The sequence below is a fragment of the Pelodiscus sinensis genome, chromosome 1, assembly GCF_049634645.1.
Source record: "Pelodiscus sinensis isolate JC-2024 chromosome 1, ASM4963464v1, whole genome shotgun sequence".
NCBI lineage: Eukaryota > Metazoa > Chordata > Testudines > Trionychidae > Pelodiscus > Pelodiscus sinensis.
In genome coordinates this window covers 61196119-61218850 of record NC_134711.1, presented here as the reverse complement: position 1 = coordinate 61218850, position 22732 = coordinate 61196119, and the positions used below count along the sequence as shown (strand labels likewise).

Here is a 22732-nt window from a genome sequence, read left to right as displayed (position 1 = left end):
TAAAAACCCCTAATAAACCTTTAATTAGAGTTTTGTTTTTTGTTTTTTACAGGACAGGTGACAAATTACATCAAATCTGATTTTTCTCAAATATCCAGATATTATACACATTCCCCTCTGTCTTGCAGGGAGGGATATTGGTCAACTTAACAGTTTTAGGTAAAATAAGCTGCATAATTGTACATATTACAATAATAAAATGTACAGTGTTTACAAGAAATATATTTTAGAAGCAAGAAAATGATGCATCTGCATCAAAAGGTGACCTTTTAAAATGCCACACTTTTTACATTCACTCTTGCAACAGGTCACAAGATGGGGTCACTAAAATCAGGTCAACAAATCACTATGATGCACATCAAATACAGCAAGATCAGTTTATATACATATATAATACATATACATGTATATTATACATATATGTATATATAGTAAAACTCATGAAAATCTACCAGACCTGACAAAATCTACTCTCAAAAATATGTACTTGTCCCTCATGAGTAGAAATTTCCATGGCAGATTATATATATTATATATACTCATTCATTAGCATCTGAGACATAAAACTGAGAATTAAAAAAATTTCAGATAACAAACCCTCCAATAATAAACATGGTGCCCACAAAAGCACAAGGTAAGGCACAATAGGATTTTCTGTTGCAGAATAGTGTGCATCATGTTTAATGAACCATAAGAAAAACATGCATTATTTGTGCAAGTTCATGCTGCAAATCCATCATATCTACAAAAGAATTTAAGTGAGTTTTACCAACTTATTTTAACTGGTACGCTTCCAGTCTCACCATCTATGCAATACTGTACTCAGCTGGATAATTATAGAAAAATTATGTTGTATAAACACGGGATCAGTGCACCAATAGTCTTAGATTTGCAACTAAACTTCTCAGCAACAATTCTGTAGTCACTAAGAGTGAACAAATTGAAATTAAATAACTCACTTGTACACTTACATTTCCAGCTCTCGTGAACCTCAATTTGTTGCAAAAAATATGCACCCTTGTTAATTTTATACATAACTGGTTAATTAAAATGCATTTAAAGTTATAAATATATTAGGAGAGCTACTTAATCCCAATAGTACTTTGTCACAGTCCTGGTATTTATAATAAATACAACTTTTCACAAAATATTTTTTCAGTTATCTGCCAATTGCTTCTTTATTGCTCACATAAATTTGAATCCACTACAATTGGTATCAGACCTTTCACACAAAATCATATTCAGATATTTCAATATAAAAACTATAAAAGATATTTAACTTGTATCTAATACTTTAAGGTGTACAGCTGTTTGACATTTGTGTGATGGTACAGCCAACACTATAAAAACAGTAGGTTATTAATAAAATATGAAGCTTATTCACTGCTTTAATGCAGACATCCTCACAGAACAAGACAATTTTTGCCACCACCAGCATTTACACATATGTACAAAGTCCAGTATGTCTGCATTCAATTTCTCTTTCCCTCACACTTATATGCAACCACTTAAGTCCAATTAATTTTCCCATACCACAGCTGCAGTAAATAAATCCTTTACAGCAACAGAAACCTAAGATTAGACTGAAAAAAATTATTATTTTTTTAAACTTATTCGCCATCAGGAACTATAGGTGATTTACAAAATACCCACAAAATTATTTCATGGGAAACTATGGAAATACAGGAAGTCTTCTTTTCTCCGTGCTTCTGGATTGTTATCAAAACACTTCTTGGTGCAAAAAAAATACAGCCACCACATCTGAAAATGTTTAATAAATTCAGTGTTCTTCATGCAAAAACTAAATGCATTGGTTTACTGAAGCTCCAAAAAACTTCCTGAAGCAACTGTTTTTGTCCACTCAGTATTACTACCTCATTGCTAAGTCCTTTTGGAAACAAGATTTGTGGAACATTCAGACTTTTATTTAATCAGTGAAAATATTACATATAAAAAGCACTAAAAAAGGAAGACGGCAGCCAAACAGGAATTTTCCTGCTGCAAGTAACAGTCCTAACAGTTTAGAAAGTCTTCTCAGGAGCTTCCCTGAGAGTTAGTTGTGCCTGTCCTTAGACGAAGATGTGACATTGAGTTCATGCGTTTGTTTGATGGCTTCAAAGGTGTGTTGCAAGTAAGAGCCTGGGGAAAGCGATGATGATACCGATCTAGCCGTAGGTATTTTACTGTTACCAGCTTTCCTGTAGTAAAAAAAGAGCCAATTATTAGTTTAGACCATTACATACAGTTTAACATTTTGAGTTATATAAATACTTCAAAACCAAATTGTCAGATAATTCATACCTATGAAAAAAGTCAAAATTCTTATTACTTAATATTTTAGTTAGAAGATATCTTACAGTTAAAAATGGCAATAGCTGCATTTTCCCCAAATGTATAACCCCCATACTGCTTACCATCAAACCAAGAGCCATGTAATGCTTTAAAAGCCTTTCCAGCATATTCCGGAGACAGACACTTGACATATACACAACCCTGTGGTGAGAAAAAAAAATTAAATTGACGACCAACAAGCCAAAACATATAAAAGGAATACTGGAAATATATTTACCTCACGTGAATTTTTGTCCACAGCAATATGAACAATTCCATCATTATCGCTGCATTTTTCTAAGATTGCTTCTTGAATTGCCAAATGCCAGTGATCACCAATTTCCCTAAGTAATACAATTAAGAGACGATACAGTAAAAGACTGCCCAAATACTATTTAACAACATTTCTATGAAGTTGGAGCCTGATAATTTAAAAAAAAAAAACAACGTTTAAGGAACATGCAAAGTATATTACATATTAATAGCAATATTATTCCTTTGGCTGTGTAGCTGAAATTATTTAATGCTATTTTAGAAATATACAAAATTACCTCATTAGGGAAGACATACAACAGGAAATTCTGCTAAAAAATAACTTTACAAGTTTCATAGATAATTAGTTTCAAAATTAGCTATTTTTGATACTGTAAAGAATATTTAACTAAAAGAATTATATTAATAAGCAAAAGTCAAATTTACGTAGTCTACTTCAACCTACTATTCCTCAAAGCCATAGATCAAGAATTTGAAAAGGAGACAAGTGCAAATGTATTTGTATTTTATAGCAGAATCTAAAGTCTATGCCAACATGTTAGTTATAAAAGATACAACTTTCAAGGAAAAGCTTCTTAAAAGATGTATTTTATCCATGTAAAACTAAAATTTGTTCTACCGAAAGGCAACACCTAAAAATCTAATCTATTAGAAAGGCAGCACCATTCAATATCCCCTTCCATTAGTTCCTTCACACCAGAAACATAGTAAAACAGGACTCTGGTGCAAAGGGAAGAGAGGGAGGGGGTCTGCAATAGATGTGCAATGACATCTCAAAGAAGGAGATTCAATAATGGTAACCATTTCTGCTTGTTGGAATGGTTGCACATATGTATTCCAACCACATGATTTTAAAGCAGCTCTATTAAGTGAGGTTTGGAGTCAATTTAAATAGCCACTACAACAGCCTTCCATCAACTCCACGTTGATCCCCACACAAGATAGCTGGTGTGTGACTATCAAGTGACTTGAGTCACCCAGGAGTCTGGTGTCTTTCAAAAACCAGTCCTGCACAGTTGAACAGGAGGCCCTGAATCATGGTCTGGACTTCTGAGGGATGCCTAGACACCTGAAGTCAAGCACTGAGGTGCATAGTGATGGCTGTGACTATGGTTCTTGTTGCTCAATCAGCTGAGTTCAGAGCCACCTAGAGTGAGGTACGAGCTACCATCTTGCTCTCTTCCAGGACTGCGGCAAATTCTTGGTGAGTATCAACTGAGAGGAATTCCAGTTGGTGAGTATCAACTGAGGGGGGGGGGGCGGGGGAAGAGGGAGGTTAAATAAATATTTGCGCTTCTGCTGCAGAACAAAGTAGCCTTTTCTCAACCCCCTTAGCTGTTCATGTATTGAGGCTGGGGTCTGCCAAAGCACTTCTGTGATGGACTGAATCACCTTAAGTGGCAGAGCCACTCTAGATGGTCCCTCAGGGCCACAATTCCACCATGAGAAGTGATTCCTCCACCATCTCTTCTGTGGGCATATTGAGACTGTGGGCTACCTGTCTCAGAAGGTCCAGATGTGCCTTAGAACCCAGGCACGATGTAGTGCATGCTACTGCTTTGTCTGGCAAGGAGGAAGATGATTTGCAAATCAGGTCTTCCTGGCCCTCTAGTTCCCTGGTTTCCCCAGAGATGCTGGGAAGGAGATTTGCCGGGGCAGCACATGCACCTACTTGACTGAGGGATTTCTGTTTGATCAATTGTCTTTCTGTAACCAACTCAATGGTAGAACACGTAGGCAAAGCTTGGCATATTGGTTCAAAGCATGTGGCAGAGTAATCTTCAACAGTCTCATTCTGTGGTGGTGGGGTATGATATGAAAGACTTGCATAGCTAGACAGAGATCTGAAATTTCTGCTGAGGGAAAAAAGCAGTCAACTTTGTAGACTCAAGAGGGGTCCCAATGAACTTCAATTTCTATGTTGGAGCTAACAGATATCCCCTTATTCAATCCAATTCTCAGACTGTCAAAGAAACGAAGGATGAAATGGATGCCATAGAGAACATGATGTTCACATCTGCTCTGAAGTTATCAAATGTATAGATAAGGGGAAAAAAAGGAGTTCTTTTCCTTTTTATGTAGGCCACCTCCCCACACTTGCTGAATATTCGTGGTATCAATGACACACCAAAGGGAAATACCATATTCCAATAATATTGTTGTGCTACCACCAGACTTAGAACCTTCCCATGACTCAGCAAGAGTGCCCCATGGAAGTAAGCTTGCTTGTGATCAAGAGCAACAAACCAGCACTGCAATATAGGGAAAGAATAATTGTTGCTAGAGAAACCCTTGGAACGCTTATGGATTTGACAAACTTGTTTAGATTTCAAAGATCTAGAATAGAGCTCAAACAATCCCAATATTTGGGAATTAAAGTATTATAAATAATACCTCTTCCTCCAGTGTAGTTTTCCTATGGCTCCTGATGAGTATCTGAACTTTTTGAAGGAGCCCTGACTTGTGAGATGTATCCCTCACAAAGGATGGCATAGTGTGGTGGGGAAGGATTATAGACAGAAACTTAACCTCAGTCTGTCAGTGATTAGGATCCATTTGTTCATTTTTCAAGATTCTCCAAGTGTTGAGGAAACATCATCATCTGTTTTCCAAAATGGGGTTGGAGTGGGAGATGGAGGACTAACTGCTGCTGGAAACTGTATAGCTTTCCTCAAAGGACAAGTCAAATAGCATGCCTCTCCACAGATAACTGAGGACAAGATGTTTGTGTTGTGTTACAGGTAGGAGTGTGTACAGGCATCTCTGGCTAGAGTACTGAAGACCAATAAGCAAAGTGTTGCTTTAGAGTCTTTAAAAGAATGGAAGATCTCAGTTTTATCTGAAAACAAAGACAAAACTGCCTTAATGTCTTCAATCGTTGACAGCCCATAGCTATTCCAGAGTTCTTTAACTAGGAGCTCTTCTCACAGTTGCTTTAAGTGTCTCTGCAATATAAACTACATGAAGTGCAGACTGCAATGATATCTTAATCACCATACAATTATCTGCAAACAAACCCTTAAATTCTTCCTTGGCATCCTCTAGTAGCTTCTCAGAAAATATGGATCTTGCACCTCAGTTTACTCATGTTTTGCTAACAATGCCTGCTAATTTTACTATACACATCTTAAGAGAGAAGGTGAAATACATTTTTCTCCCATTGAAGTCTCTCAGGCTTTTTTTCTTTAGGAGTTGATTTAAGTCTCCCCTGACATTATCTCTCGTGATAGTTGTCACTACTAAAGTTCAGGGTGACATGGGAATAAAGATTCTTGCACATTTGCCTGTGTGCTTTGCCTGTAGGGGCTAAGGAGGTTAGCCTAAGCCATATGGTCTTTACTGGTTCTAGAAGGCCCCTACTTAATAGAGAGACTAGTCTCTCAAGCGCAAAAGAGATTTTTCCAAAAGCTTGTGATGTTTTCCTGTATCAGCTCAGTTTCTATGCTCAAAGTTGCAGCCATTCTTTTCAGAAGTTGTTCATTAAATAAGCATCTGCAACTGGAAGGGATCTGCCCAGGAAGGATCATGACAACATTAAGCGATGAGGAACAGAGGTTAAAAAAGCAGATGGATCATTCTGTGGTAAAAACTGGTTTCCCAGGCAAGGCTCCTTCTGAAGCACTAAGGGGATCTGTCGGAATAGCATTCTGTACTTCCAACTGAGGTGGCTTTGTCATCCTATGTTCTGGGGAGCCTTCCTCCCACCCCGACCAGACTAGTGAAGCAGACCTCAGGGGAAAGGCAAACACTCCAATATTTAACAATTTAAATCCAATTTTAAGACTGCATTCTTAATTATATAGCCAATGCAGTCTGTTATGTGTAAGCAAGTGCGAGACTGTCTTTTTTTGGTGTTTCAAAAAATCAAACATCTTTACACGGTCTTCCTGGCCCTCCCCTGTTCATATTTGGAAACCAGATGACTGACTACTCACTATTGTTGAGGAAGAAGTTTGAGGACTGAACAGTGAAAAGCTAGAGGAAAGGGAGGATGAGGTAAAAGGAGTAAAAGTTTCTAGTCACTTTGTCTAGTAATGCACACATCCTGAGTGCTAATTTTTTTTACTTATATATGATACTGTTTCTCTGACCAGCGTATTGGGTTTGAAATCTTTGAGATGTGGTGCATTTTCAGGAGGGATCAGAAGAAAGTTTTTCACCCTGTCCTAAGGCACACTGAAAATAGCATAAGGAATAAAACCATATTTACTTACATGACTGGATCAAACATATTGCGAATTTTTAGACATGGTGTCAAACTGTTTGGTGGTGAATTTCTTCTATCTAGATGAAAAGCTATAAAGAAAAATAGATTTAATAATTTAACAATCGTATTCTCTAGTATACAAGCATCTCATCTCTCAATCCTTTTGATGCTCTGAACTTAGAGCAAGAATATCTTCCTTCCACAATATAAAAAAAAAATGTCAACAAATTACAATGTTCTCATAAAGACTAACAGTATTGAGAAAAATAACACTTTTCAGACGCGTAACTGCCACGCTTAAAAATATTAGTTTTGATATTCAGGCCACTACTCTGAATGAACAAATTCCAGATAGTTACAGCATACAACTTTTTAGCTAATGCATACATTACATGCACTATCTGTAAGTGAAAATAGAAAAGAGTTAATGTGAAAAAATTAAACCATCTTTGAAAGAAAGCCTGGAGGAGGCTAGAATTGCAACTCTTCTTTATAAAAGACCATATACGGAGGCTCCCATGTCACTGCTTTACATTTCCAAAAGGTGCCTGACCAACGTGAGCCACCACCAAGGAGGCCATCTTCCACAACACATGGGACTTAGAGTAAGGGCCCAGAGACTCGAACAGTGGACACATGAGCCTAGATAAGGCCAAAATAAAGGACCCAACATCTCATGTGAAAGCACTGAGGATCTTTGGCTCAGGGGATAAAAAGCCAGGATGACAGTTAAATACACCCTCAAGGAAGAGAGAACTAAGCATCTTCAGTAAGAAAATGTAACCAGGATATCCTGTACAAAGCTGCCAGGGATATGTTGGGCTAAGGGAACCATTTTGCCAGGAAAGCCAATCTAGTGGGAGGTTTCCTGCTCTCAAAAAGAGCCTGTTACACTTTTCTGGAGAAGGCCAGCTCTTTGGGAGTTAACTATACAACATCCTTGCCTGAGGTGGAGGGAGGTAACATTGGGATGCGGGAAATAACCGTGGCTCTGGGATAAGAGATCTTTGTGGTTGGGCAGCCGCCATGGGAGGAAGGGGCTACCACAAGGCCAAGCTGGAGAAATCAATTACTTGAGCCTTGTCTCTTGATCTTTGACAGGGATCAGCGATAACGCATACAGCAGCTCCTCAGACTACGACAAGTGGAGCATGCCAGAGATCATGCCCCTGCCCAGGCCCATCAGAAAGCAAAACCAAGGACAATTCCTGTTCAACCTGGTGGCAAAAAGGTCCACTTGGGGAGCTCCCCACCATCATTTTTGGGTGAAGTGACCACTCGTGGGAAAGAGTGGAAGAATCTGCTCAATCTGCCAATGCATTTCAGATGCCTGGAAGACGGCATGCCTCCACTCAGATGGCATGATGAATGCAGAGTTCCCAAAGGTCGAGTGGTTCTTGACCAGGACAGCGACTGTACTCCCCCTTGTCCATTAATATAAAACAGAAGCCATGTTGTTTGTCAATACCCAGACCATCCAACCAACTAGATGTGGCAGGAACACCTAGCATGCTAGGCAGAATACTCTGAGCTCCTTGATATAGGCACAATTGTGACTCCTGCGCTAACCACATAGCCTGAGCCCACAAGTCACCCAGGTGCTCACCCAAGCTGAGGACCAAAGCATCCCTCAACAACAAGACTGAAAGTTTCAAGCTATTCGCAAGGACTGTTGGGAATGGTCCACCATTGTTGTGCAGTCAGAATTGCAGGGGAAATGGTAACAACTTTGTCCAGCTGAACCCTCATGGGGGCTTACATCATACCTAGTCTGTTGCAGAGACCACATATAGAGTCTTATAAGGCCTGTGGCTTATATACATGCTCCCATGTGACTTAGCAGATGCAGGCACACACATACCATCACAAGGGAAAACTTGATGAGGTCTGTAATAAGGTCTCATTGTCTGGAACCTTTCATAAGGGAGGAATGCCTCCAATGAACTCTATTAATTGTACGAGCACTAAAATTTATTTCTGTTTATCATCAGATCAAGATGCCCATGTGTCCAACTGTATCACAGCGGCCTTCTGGACTGGAGACCTGGAATGACCCCGATCAGCCAGTCATCAAAGTACAGGTACATCAGGATACCTTGATATGAGGTAGGCTACCATGACTTTTGACATGCACTTTGTAAACATCCTTGGTGCTGATGCCAGGGCTAAGGGGGAGCACTGCAAACTAGTAGAGATGGAGCCCCACCATCAAGCAGAGGAAGTGCCAATGGCTTTCAAAGTATGCATCCTTCAAGTCGAGGGAGGCATACTAATCTCCTAGATCTGGAGAGGGAATGGTGGAGGCCAGAGACACCATGCACAACTTCACCCTTGCTAGATGCGTGTTGAGGTCTTGCAGACCTAGGATGGGGTGCAAGTCTCCCTTGGCCTTTGGAATCAGAAAGTACCTGGAGTAAAAGCCCTTGCCTCTGAGGTCTGGGGGCTTCTTGTACTGCCCCCAGCTGCAGTAGAGTTTGTACCTTCTGCTGCAGTAGACTTTTGTGAGAGGGGTCCCCGAAGAGGAATGGGGGCAGGTTGGATGGCAGGATAGAAATAAATTGTAGGGCATAGCCATGTGCCCCGGTGTTGAGGACCCAGTGGTCCAATGTTATGGATGCCCAGGACTGCCAGAAAAAAGAAAGGAGGTTGGAGAAACAGATGACAATAGGATCTGGTATTGACTGGAATGTAATCCATGGATGCACCCTCAAAATGGCCACTTCTGCAGAGCCAGGTACAGCCAGCCTGAAGTTATTATAGTCAAAGAATTTTACACAGAAATCTGAAAGAGTTAGTAGCCTCACATTAATTCAAGGAGGACATTCCATTTAGGTTTACCAGGTATCCATTTTTTGGCAAGAAAATCCAGTTGAAAAGTGAACCTGGAAGTGTCCAATAACTGGTCTTTGTCACCAGGGGATTGGAAGAGCAGCAGCTGCTAGAGCCTTGTGGAACATTCAGGAAAGGGTCCAGCAGAGAATGGTACCAGTGGTTCCCCTGCTCTGCCCCAAGCACATCTCCCCCTCACCCAACCACTAGAGTATAGATTCTCCCTCCCTTACCCCACTCATCCTCCCCCACAGCTTGCCCTTCCTGCCCCAGTTACCTTCCACCTCTGCAGGGGGCAGGCCCTTTATAGAAAGAGGGAGAGCAGGGGGTGGGAGATTCAAATCTGGGGGAGGGTTGTTTTGTAGTTTAATTTTTGGCTTCTCTTTGGGAGGGGGGGCATGTGTTCTTTTACTTTGAAGAGCTGAGGCAATCAGATAAAATCTCTCTTATAGAAAGTTAAAATTAGTAAAACAAAAATAAAGCTAAGATATTTAGAATTCAAGCCAATCCTGACCCCCTGGAAAATCCTTTCCTTAATTAAGTTCCAAAATGATACAGTCTTAAAACTAGTAGCCTGGGATTTTTGGACTAGTGGCTCCACCCGTGAACCTATGAACTTTGCCAGAGAGTAAGACTCTTTTCACTTTATGGAAGTGAGGATATTTATGAACTGAGTTTAAAAAACCCACCCTCCATCTGGGACAAGACAAGTTACCCTTATTGTTTTTAATGGAGGTTATGCTTTTTTGTTTCCCCTTAACTCACCCTTGACTGTCTGATTTGCTTTGCCTTTTGTTGTAAACCTGCACATGCCTTAACTTTATTTGAAACATTCGTGTCAATACAATTTTTTATACTGGTGTCGATACACCAACCTTTGAGCTTGGCTAGATAGTAAAGGCAAGTTCCTTTTCAATAGCACATGGTTCTGTAAAAAGTGTTCTGCCTTAATATAAAGATTATAAATATTACTTCTGCACTGCTGCTGGCCTCATGCCCTCCTAGAAGACATTCCGCCCCCTCCACCCCACAGGGCAATATGCCTTCTAGTTTGAGAACTTCTATGCCAACACTCCAGTCATTAAATTCCACCCCTCCCCCAGTGATGCCAAGTAAATCATTATTTAGCTTATATATGATAACTTCCAACTCTCTCTGTTTATTCCTCATAGTCCTATGTATATAAATAACTGCCTTGAGTGGGTATCAGACACTTGATGAATAAATACCCTGGCAAGTGAGGGAATGGGACTATACCATCCGCCCAGAAGCTCTGAAAGACAAGATGTATCTGAAGTGACATTCCTGTCAGATTTGGAGGAGAAGGGGTCTCAGCACAATTCATGTTGAGCTGGTAGGTGTACCTCCCCAAGGGAAATTAAACTTCTGACTTGGAGCTCAGATTAAGCCATGGGAGGTAGTGTACAAAGAACATTTCTTTAAGCCCTTCTTGAAGTCACGGTGGGGTATATTTCCCCATAAATCTAAAAGGGAAACAGGGTAATTTTAAGGTAGCCTTGTACCTAAAAATTATCCAAAAGTACACTACTGGAGAGAAGTATAATTTTCTTGCATCATAACAGAACTCAATTTCAGACCGTGGAAAATTTAAATGGCACACAATGAAAAACCCAAAAAACCTTAACAAGAGAAACAGAAAAATTGGTTTACACACAAAAAAGATAGGGGCTACAAGAAGGAAAACTGTAATTATTGTATTTCTGTCCTATTGCAGGTTTACTGCAGAGTTGTTTTGTCAGCAGCATTGCAGAATCATGGAAAGTGTAATTTCTGACTTTCCCTTGTACATTAAACAATTGATTGTTCCAGACAGAGTTAGGAGATGTGGTGGCAAAACACCCAATATATTTTCTAGGAAGAGTGGGTCCACTCTGAAATGCTAAAATCAGCTTATTATGGACACACATTTTTGCATGAATCACTTCCTTGCTACAGAGTTTACAAATAAGAGGATTTCTTTATTTGAATGTCACTTTCGAGCACTACCTGAAACACAAGTCATTGGGTTTTATTTCCCCTGACCTGTGCAAAATGACAGCAGTATTATGGAGGCCCAACCTTGCCCTCACACCTGTACAACTACATTGTTTCCCATGAGTTAGCACAAGGGTTATAAAAGTCAGAATTGGATCCTGTAAATGAAGCACAGTTATTTTTGTTGGTAATACAGGACCCAGAAAATAGCTCACTTTCTCTGTCTACTGTGTTGGCTCTGCTGCATGGCCATTGCAGCACTAACTGAAAAGTTTATTTCTGGCACTAAAGTAAACAGATGAGATGCTAAGTATAGAGGAGATAGTCTGTTGAACAGGAAAGAGTTATTTTTGTATTGTCACTTTCAGACAATAACTACAATTTACATTTAACTAGATTAGAAAAAGCAAATACTTCCTTTTCAAATGACAGGTGAGCCTTATTTGGAGATGCAAGAATTAATGTTAAGTGTAGCATGCAAGGTACAAGTTACATTTAATACTATAACTATACCTTGGCCTTGCCATACTTTAGATGGTATAACTAAAATTTTGTCGCACGCTGCAGATGGCTGTATCCATCTCCAAACCAACAAGTCAGCACCACCAATTCGTCGTGTCTCTGTGCAAACTCTAGATTCATTTGCAGCAAGGAATTCAACTGCTCTATTCCAGACCTTCTTCATTTTTTTCCTTCAATTTAAAGAAAGAACAGGAATTATAATTTTAATATTAACAAAAAATACACTGTGCAGCCAAATACTAGTAATTTTTAATTAAAAGAAATATGGAACTGACTTATCTGTAACTGGAGGTTCTTCAAGTTGTGTGGTCCCTATCTGTTTTCCCACATGCACCTTGCACCTGTGATAAAAGATTTCTAGCAAGTAGTATCCATTGGCCCACACATGCACAGTTGTTCTTGTGCTTTGAACAGCCAATATGAGGGCTGTGTGGACCGATGCCTCTCCAGCTCCTTCTTACTTGAGAACCCAGTCATGATCTGCAGCAAGGGGGCCAAGGAAAGCAGGTCGTAGAACACAGATAGGGACACAACTCTTAAAGAACCTCCAGTAACGTGCAAGTAATCTTCATTTTTTCCTTTTGAGCTCTGGTCCTTATGTATATTCTACATATAGGATTTGTAAGCAATTCTACAGTGGAGGGAGTGCAAAGATGCAATTAAAGATGTCTAATATTGTCCTCACAGCTGCATCTGCAAGATATTTATGAAACAGGTAGTGGTCCAGACAAAGTATGGAGAGAGCTCTTGCCCTATATATGTCCAGTATAAAGAGCTCTTGAAGAGATGCTACAAAAGTCCCTTGTGGGCTAGTGGAGCGGGCACAGCTGATAGAGCTAGAGATCTACTCAGAGTCTGAGCAAATAATGGTTGTCCTTTTAAATCACTGCTACAGGAACAATCGATACATTTTTTCTAATTGATTTTGTTCTCCACTGGCAGAATGCTGAAGCCCATCATACATCAAGAGTGAAATCTCTCCTCACTGGAAACATGAGGTTTTGGAAAAAAATATACAAGTGAGAAGGCTGATTCATGTGAAGTTCAAATTGCCTTAGGGCTAAATTTTGGTTGTGGGCAAAGGGAAGCCTCCTTATGAAAGTCATATAATGCCAAAAGTACTCCCAGTTCACACTTGCCTTTCTGGCTCACCTGATAGTGCCCAGGAAGGCAACCTTCACAGAGAGGCAGGGTGTGCAGCAGTGAGAAAAATGATTGAGAGGGGTTTGGAAAGTACTGAAACAACTAGATTAAGATCCTATTGTACGGTTGGTTTTACCACCAGTGGGAAAGTCCTCATGAAGCCTTTCAGGAATACGATTGCAAACAGATGAGTGAAAAACAGGATAGCTATCAACTGGAGGATGGAAAATGACTGCTGCAAGGTAGACCCACAGCAAACTAAAGGAAAGTCCCAAGGTCTATGAGTAGGTCGTCCAGAGTAATAGCAATTCCCATGACATCTGTGGATAACCGGCTGTCATGTCCAGCTGGAGAAACATCTCCATGAGTGAGAAGGCATTTTCTGGTGCAATTCTTTCTGCTTTGATTGAGAACAGATTGACCTGTCTCCAAAGATGAATGTTCTATGTCTGACACCATCCAAATACCAGGCTGTGAAATGAGCAAGGTCTGGACTGGGGTATCTGGCGTCACTGTTCTGGATGCAGTAGATCTGAAAAGTGATGTTGATGGGAGGTCAGGTTGACATTTTCAGAAGCTGAGCTAACTGGACACAATGAGAATACCTTGAGCTGTGTCATGGTGAATCTTATGTAGAAGCTTGTCATACCACTGGAATAGGAGAAAAGGCATATTTGAGGTACTCCAGCGAAGGTAGAATAAAGACATTGCCCTGCAGCACCAACCCAGAGTTGCTGCCTCTATCACCTACAAGGGATGTGTCCATGATAATGGTTGCACTGGGCAAGTGGGTAGGGAAACTACTCTCACATACTTCTGGGTTCGTCCAACTAAAGAAGTTGTGATCTTTGCAGGAATTGTATTCTAATATTCATGTTGTGTTTGTCTGGTGACTAAACACACCACAGTTCTTTTCTATATTGACAGATTCCCATGGAAGATAGACACTGTAGGAACAGGGTGAAAGAAAGTGCAGTGGAGAAAGTCACAAACTTGAGTTTTTGTACTGTTTGGCACTTCTTGGAGTTCATAAGAGCTTTGACTATGAAAGGACTGAAGAGATGGTGCAGGCTTATAAAACCTACGTAAGGTGCTTGCTCTTTGGGGCTAGGATGTAAATGCTCAGGGAGCACAAGGCTGTCCTAGAGTCAAGTGAGTGAAGTAACATCTCACCAATGAAGAGACTAGACTCAAAGCAGAGATTCTTGGGGTAATCTGGACCTGCCTGGGGAGCCCTGAAGCATGAAGCAAGGACTCTTGCCACATGATTATAGTGGCAACACCCAGAGCTCTTCGAGCATACAAAATTTATATCCTTATCCAATCCATGAGAGTGGATATCCACAAATTTGCGGGGCTCTAGCAGCAGCTGTGGACAGTGTCAGCTGCATCCATTGCTGTTTGGGGCAAAGTCTTAGCCACCAGTTTGCTTCACTAATGAAGGCTTAGAACTGAGCCCTGTCCTCCTGCGAAAGTTTGTCCAGAAGGAATTTGTGAAATTATGTTTTGCTAACAGAGCCTGGTAAGTCAGCAGTTCTGAGCTGAAGTCTGGGCCAATGAAAATACCTTCCTCTCCAAAAGGTGAAGGCTGTTGGTGCCCTTGCATCAAGCTGCCCAGCAGTGATTCAGTCTGGATCTTTCTGTGGCTCCCTGCACCACAAAGCAACTGGGCACTGGGTGGGTAAAACAGAACACTGCTCCTTCAGCTGTTACATGATTTTTAGCCTCCCTGCTCCCCCGTGTAGGAGCACAAAGTTGGGATGGGTTGTACTGCCCAGGCAGGTACCATGATGGACTTATTTACTGAGGGGCTTAGTAGCGCCAGGGAGTTGTAGAATGTCTAGGAGTCTACACTGCGGGTCACTGACCACCCAAGAGTGATCTTGAACTCAGTTGCCACTCTCCAAAAGTTCCTGGTATTGCCTGTGGTCATCAGGCAGAGATGGGAATGTAGAAATTAGGGAATGCCTTATCTAGTCAGGAGGGTGACATGCCCATTGGAACTTTCAGCATCAGAGAATCCAGTTCCATTTCCTGCTCTGTGTACTCTGATGGGGCCAAGTGGTACTGGTCGGGGTGGGGGGGAGAAGGGATCCACAGAGCTGGCGCACACAGAGAGCGAAAAGCCGGATCCCTGTGCACATTGGATCCAGTTTGTCCCCCTCACCCTCTCTATCAGAGGCAGCAGCATAGGGATGGAGGAATTAGGTGGATCCGGTGCTCATGGGGAGCCTGCTTAAAGCCAGATCCTCATGGGCACCAGCTCCTGATCTCATCTGCCCCCTCCCCCCTGCTTGCTGCCTATGAAGGTTTGGTTGGGGAGCTTTCTAAGGCAGTTGTTACCAACAGACCTCTAGGTAGTCAGTCATATCTGGTCAGACTGGTCTCCCTCTGGGGGGGGGGGGGGGGGGCAACATTTAGTCCAGAACATCAGACTCATCTGATGAAAATTCCACCTGTGTTTCCATGGGTACCAGTAGAAGCATGTTCCAGCTTGTGGGCAGAGTACAAGAGAGATCCACCATGCTTGTTTTTGGTGTTTGAATATCCTTTGGATGACCAGGCAAGAGAAAAGATTGTGGGTAGAGTAAGTCAAAGGTATCCTCTGGTGATGTAAAGGTTTCAGTCCATCCTGAAGTTCAGAGTCCTGGATGCCAGACTGACAGAACTAGAGCATCTAAGGAGAATGGCTTGGCAGAGTCTTCCTGGAGTATATTAAATGAGAATTTCCAGTTGAAGCTTTTGACTTTGGAGCTGAAGCAATGGATCCTTCCTCCATCGCACCTTCTGTTCTTGGTCAAAAGATTCAAGCAAGCTTACTTCTTTAAGACTTACTCAAAGTGCTCAAACTTGTACAGGGACAGAGATGCATCTTTATACTTATGTTTCTGTCCCATAATCCTATGAGAGGCTTAACAGCTTTGGCCTCTGACCCAAAGCTAATGCTCAGACACACCATTTGAGACCACCGCACTGGGGGGAAAGGGGTGGCCTCCCAAGTATGGGTCAGGCTGAGGTCCCGTGTCTTTCTCCATGAGATTTTTCCACAAACACGTCTTGTCCCTCGCAAGTCCAGGGATGGAAAAAAGTAACAAATGTGCACTTTGATGGTGATGGGTGATGGGAACCTCCTCAAAGCAGTAAAGGCAGTTTTCAGTGGTGAACACCAGAACAAGTATAGGGGCAGGAAATACACCTCTTTAGCCCTAGGATGCTGGACACAGAAAAGTGCTATGGGAAGGAACCCAAAAATACTAAATATTAAACTAAATACAATATATACATATTTACAAATTAGAAAGCCAAGATAGTTTTGAACGCAGAAGATTCTGATTGTGACAATGCAGTGGCAAGAAGGAAAGAGAAGAGGCATTCAGCTGCACCATTCCTTATGCCCTTTCTTCAGAGCACAAGGAAAACAACTGAGATATGCAGACTAACAGATGCTACTTGCTTGAAATCCCCAGTCTCAGGTGCATGATACCTGTGTGTGAAATACAAAGACATCTGCACTTGAACTAGTATTATATAATGCAATGACCTTGCAATGTAATAATTTAGATGGATTCATTTACTCATTTGAAATATTTAGTAACTTAGTTCATTGACTAACGCATTTATATATGTGTAAACTCAATACATTGCCTTTTAAATCAATAATCTGAACATACCTGTCCTGGGGTGATATTAAGGACTCACACACATGGGGAATAGGCATATATGGCTGCAAGTCTTGGTTGTCCTGACATGCCTCACTGTGACTTCTTAGAACATCTGAAGACCACAACCAACAAACAATTAGCTACGCTGTTACAAGTCAACTTCAAATTCAGTCACCTTTAAAAAAAAAAAAAGAAGCAACTCTGGATACAAACAGCTGCTTCAAGTCCCCTGCCAATATCAGGAATTTTACAATAATTTTTGCCTTCTTGATTTTTAAAAAGCTCTGTGGAAGACAGTTCAGGGAAAGAACCAGCAAAACGGACTATATACAAAATGCTGTCAAATGTAATAAATAAGCTTGGGAAAAAAGGGGGGGAGGGAGGGAAATCTCAGTTTTAATAATCTTGGATGATATTTTAATTATGTTTTACAAGCCTTGTAAGACAGAAATGCACTTAAAAAAAAGAATAGAATGTCACTATTCCCTCCAAAACAAAATTATTTTTAACAAATGTTTGTGATACAGGTTGACCCTCTCAACCAGGATTCTCCAGTTTGGCAACATCCCTGGTCCAAGACCAGAGATATTCCAGGACCATAGAGTCCCAGTGGAGGGCTGGTGGCTGGAAGCTTTGCAGCAAGGCTGGAGCCTAGTGGGGCTGCTACCTAATGGCATCATTGCAGGAGGATGGGGGGGAATGAGAGGCAGTGGGGCTGCCCTGTGGTGGGGCCAGGAGCCCAGCAGCACAGCCAGGAGGTGGACAACCCCACTACCGCCCAGCAACACAGCTGCCTGGCAGGACTAGGAGGGCATTAGGGCTGCCCCATGGGGCCAAGAGCCCACCTGCGGGGCTGCCTGGAACCTAGGAGTAGGGCTGCCCGGCAGCACAGCAAAGAGCTGGGCAGCCCTGCTACCGCTCAGAGGAACTGCCCAGCAAGGCTGAATCCCAAGCAGAGCTTCCGCCTGGCAGCACAGCTGGACCCCCAATGGGGGGGGGGGGCTGCCTTGCAGAACTGGGAGCCCAGCAGCAGGACTGTGCATGCTGCAGCATGGCTGCCCCACAGATCTAGGAGCCCTGTACGAGGAGGGACTGGCAGCAGAGGGAAGCTAGTTGGGAGGCTGGAAGCAAGGTCATAGCTAGGAGGGGCTGATGGTAGGGATAGTGTGGGCAGAAGTTCCCTAGTCCGGCAAAATCCCTCATTTGGAACTGCTCAGGTCTCAAAGGTGCCAGACCAAAGAGGTCAAACTTGTATTGTATCTCTCACATGATTAAAATATCTGCCCTTCCATCCTTGTTCTGGAGTTGGGTCAGCTACTGGTAACAGCAAGTCCTAAATTAAGACAATTTTAAAGTGCAGCTACTGTCCTAAGCAAGCAACAACTCTGCATGTATATACGGTCACTCAAAAGTAGTAAATTAATATTTAGGGGTTAATTCTGTATATTCATATTCAGTAAAATAAAATTTAGTCCAGTTTTGGAATATCTTAAAAGGCTTCTTCTACTGGTATACAGCCACTGGAGATTACTTTAGCACTCAATTTATCAGTTTTAGAAGGAAAGTTGGCCAGATTTTGTTGTTAAAAACAAACTGGAGAGTCTTGTGTCACCACTGTAAAACCCATCCACTTTGCTTCCCCATTTCCATTTTTAAGAAAAAGTTATACGGTTAGCATAACTTTGACTATGTGTCTAAAGCACAGTGTAAAGTTTTTGAACACTAAACTACTGAGCTAATAATTGAAGTGTGGGCGGGAAATGCACTCACAACAGAACACTAATTACATAGCCACAAAAGAGGTGGGAGGAAGTAAAAAAAAGATATATATATCAGAAGATGAGCATTTGACTTACCACCTGATACAGAAAGGATTTGTGTTTTGAAAATGTATCTGTTTTAAAAACCAGTTTGTTGTATATTTTAAAAATTCATACCTATAATCTTCACAACCATATCGTACATCTGCCTGGTCTCCTCTTCCTCTTTTGTCCAACGATATTTCATGTAGTGCAAGACTCCCCATACCACCCCTACGCCTGCATTAAAATTTATAATATTCTTTTAGATATACTTAAAACTTTGGCTATTCCTAAATTTGCACTACATAGTTCTATAAATTGGTTTAACTACCTAGTGTGTTACATTCAGCAAAATCTTAGCATATCAGAAACACATACTATATTACAGGCAGTCCCCGGGTTACGTACAAGATAGGGACTGTAGGTTTGTTCTTAAGTTGAATTTGTACGTAAGTCGGAACTGGCGTCCAGATTCAGCCGCTGCTGAAACTGACCAGCAGCTGACTACAGGAAGCCTGAGGCAGAGTTTCTCTGCCCCGGGCTTCCTGGAATCAGCCGCTGATCAGTTTCAACAGCGGCTGAATCTGGATGCCTGGAACAGAGCAGCCGGGGCACTGCCGGGTAGGTCCCCACAGCACCCCAGCTGCTCTACCCCAAGTGTCCCCAAGTCAGCTGCTGCTGAAACTGATCAGTGGCTGATTCCAGGAAGCCCGGGGCAGAGAAACTCTGCCTCAGGCTTCCTGCAGTCAGCCGCTGGTCAGTTTCAGCAGCGGCTGACTTGGGGACGCCTGGGGCAGAGCAGCTGGGGTGCTGCTGGGTTGGTCGAGTAGCGCCGCTCCTCGGCACTACTGGACCAACCTAGCAGCACCCCAGCTGCTCTGCCCCAGGCATCCTGATTCAGCCGCTGCTGAAACTGACCCAGCAGCGCCCCAGCTGCTCTACCACAGGCGTCCGTGAGAAAAGCCTGGTCTGCTGGGGGGGAGGGGGACTAGCTGCGCGTCCCCCCCCCCCCCAGCAGACCAGGGAGACGCGGGCGGCGGGACCACCCAGACGTGCAGTGGTCCCGCCGCCCGCGTCCTCCGGGGTGAGAAAAGCCCCGTTCGTAAGTACGGATCCGACATAAGTCGGATCCACGTAACTCGGGGACTGCTTGTATTATCAATGTTTTGCCTATTTGCAACAAAGCAGCATAGAAGCTAGTTTTGAGGCTGAAGAGGAAATGAGTTAGATTTTTTTTTTTTTAAATAAATGCACCACCGATATCACTAAAATGATAGTTGCCATCTGCCGAGCAATACATTTTGCTATTTGTAAACTAAGGATCATTAATTTTTCCCCAAGATAATACAAATTGTATTGTACTTTAACAGCGAAACAAGATTTCATGTAAACTGAAGGTTTAGAAAGATACTGACATGTGAAGTTTTAAAAAGGCACATGCTTTGCAAGTTTTGGACTCCACCTATTGGCAACAGGCAAGCGTTTGGGAGTGGAGGCAGGATGTTTGTAAACGAGTAAGTTTAATTTCTCAGACAAACTGCATCAACTCAGTAATGTTTCTTATTTCACAGCAAGAAATTGATGTAAACATTCTGATTCTAACTAAACTGTCTATCTCCATAGAAGTGACAAATCTTTAGGCATGACAGGAGCATAGCCTCCTCAGCCTACGTCTATATGGATCAGGTGTCACTGGTAGTGCAGCAGAGCAGCCCCACTGCCACAAATCCTTTCCCTCTCTCCCCCAACAATGGAGCTACAGTGGGCTGGTAAGAGCTTATCCCTGCAGGCAGAAGTGTGAAATGGCTATGGTCCATTTGGAGCAGGGCAGAGACCCCTGAACAGGATGACAAGTATCAAGCAGCAGGGGAGGCCCTCCCACAACAGAACGACTCCATCCTCAGGTACAAGCCATTCAATAGTGGGGTTGCTCCTCCTCCTCCTCACAGTCCTGGCCAGTGGTCTTTGTTCTGTCATGCCAGGACCACAGCCTTGCCCATACCTTACACTTGCAGATCCAGTGATACCTGTTGCCTAAAGCTCTGCTGTCATAGCCAGGCTCACTAGCACACCAGGACAGCAGTTGGGTACCATCCCAAAGCAGGAACTTTTCAGCAGCACCTGGCAATCAAGATATCCTCCTCCTGGCATCGCTGGCCCATGGTTTCTACTCCACCAGGCCAGGACTGGCTGAGACAGTGTATGTGTACAGCAGATTAAATTATTTTTGCATTAATCATTGTATCACACCTTGAGTCAGTGATTGGTGTTCCATACAGTGAAATAAAATTTTTTAAAAAAGTGACAGACCTAGTTATCTGCCCTTAAGTCAAACTTGGTTGAGAGTGGGGTTTGGGTTAAAAAGTATCTGAACTACAGCTTCAAGGTGCTACAGAGCAGGATAGGTTTATTTCCACTGCTGTCTACAGAAATAATATGCAGGTTCTGTGAAATTCCTACACTTTCCTTTCCATGTAGAAGGTCTCATCTCCCCCTCCTCCATCAGCCCCTACATAGATTATTTTTGTTCATTTTCATTACTATTGTCCATAAAGGTTTAAACAAATCAGTATCCCAATGACAACAAAAATTTCCCTTTCCTATAAATGTTTGTAAAATTAATTGTATTTACCCAAAACCTCAGGTAGTACATTTGAGTCATATCAATTTATCATTTCAATTAAACCATGAGGCAATTCACTCTACACAATGAAACATAACATTTGACAGAATTATAAGGCAAACATTCCTAGACCCTGCCCTACCCACACACTTAAATGCAATTTATAAATATTAAAAGGCTGAACTGAAATTCCTTACCCAAAAGCAATATTGATAATCTGTGAATTACAGTAATAAATGCACGTCGAAAACGACATCTGAAAGACATCTGTGGTCTAGTAGATTCCAGGTATTTCACATCAGTTACATTAATTAATTTCTCAGTGGGGTCATTACCGATACACCTATTCAAAAATATTTAACAGTGTTAGGGCCAAAAATCACTTATTTTAAAAATAAAGGCCTATAAAATAAAATCACTTACCTTATGCCAACATCTTCCCCACTATTCATAATCCATTGTAGCGCTGTGTCAAGTACTTCTTCATAGTCTGGACCTAAACTCTGTGGAAAAACAAGTAATATCAGTGTAAAGTTCCTTTACTATACCAGAATAAATCATATAACACTAATCAGTAAGAACCATATAAAAAGGATTACTAGCCAATGCTAATTGTTTCATATAAAGTTTCAATCACACACACACACACACACACACACACACACACACACGGATACCAAATGTGTGCAGATTATATGTAACTTTGGAACTACAAATGAATAACATCCCTTAAACAGAGATATTAAAGAGGTAAAGCCATTCTCAATTTTAAGGAGGCATGAATCACAACTTTCAGCAATAAATAGCCCATCATTTAGCCAGTAGGGGGAGCTCAGCATTCCGTACAATTAAAACCAAAACTATAGATGAACCTATAGGATTTACCATAGAAAGGAAATTAACAAAAAGACTGATTTTAAATGCATAATATACTGTCAATTTAAATTAATCCCTCGTTTCCTAACTTAATATTCCTGCTGTAAATTATTTCACATCATCAGTTGTAGGAGCAAGCATTCATTAATTTATGGCAGGTAAACTCCACAATTCACCTTTAAGTATCCTTTCATAATCAGACTAAAGATGAAATTAAATACAGCTTAAGTACTACTTCCCAGGAAAATGGTCTAAATTGTAAAAAAAATTTACAGTAAGTCTTTTTCTATCACCTAAGGATCAGACTAACAAACTATCCTAAAATTAGAAGATAAAGATAGTGTGAACCAACTTATTTTTATACAAAGAACGAAAGATTTAGAAGATCCTAGCCATATGTGCTGAATGTATTATATTGCTTTAAAATGCTGTCACTGAACACAATTACTGAAGTGCTGCACATTAGATT

General features: G+C 41.6%; 1 protein-coding gene across 1 annotated transcript in view; it reads right to left on the bottom strand.

Moving 5' to 3' along the window:
- Positions 1 to 22732, bottom strand: part of LEMD3 (LEM domain containing 3) — a 57337-nt gene continuing 34605 nt past the window's right edge. Inside the window, exons 5-13 of the mRNA XM_025188256.2 lie at positions 21811 to 21890; positions 21585 to 21730; positions 18900 to 19001; positions 16972 to 17074; positions 12149 to 12327; positions 6819 to 6900; positions 2570 to 2675; positions 2415 to 2493; positions 1 to 2198 (exon numbers count right to left, since the gene is read on the bottom strand). Of these exons, the coding sequence (XP_025044041.2) occupies positions 2035 to 2198; positions 2415 to 2493; positions 2570 to 2675; positions 6819 to 6900; positions 12149 to 12327; positions 16972 to 17074; positions 18900 to 19001; positions 21585 to 21730; positions 21811 to 21890 (1041 nt within the window). The 3' untranslated portion in view covers positions 1 to 2034. The remainder of the gene's footprint in view (positions 2199 to 2414; positions 2494 to 2569; positions 2676 to 6818; positions 6901 to 12148; positions 12328 to 16971; positions 17075 to 18899; positions 19002 to 21584; positions 21731 to 21810; positions 21891 to 22732) is intronic.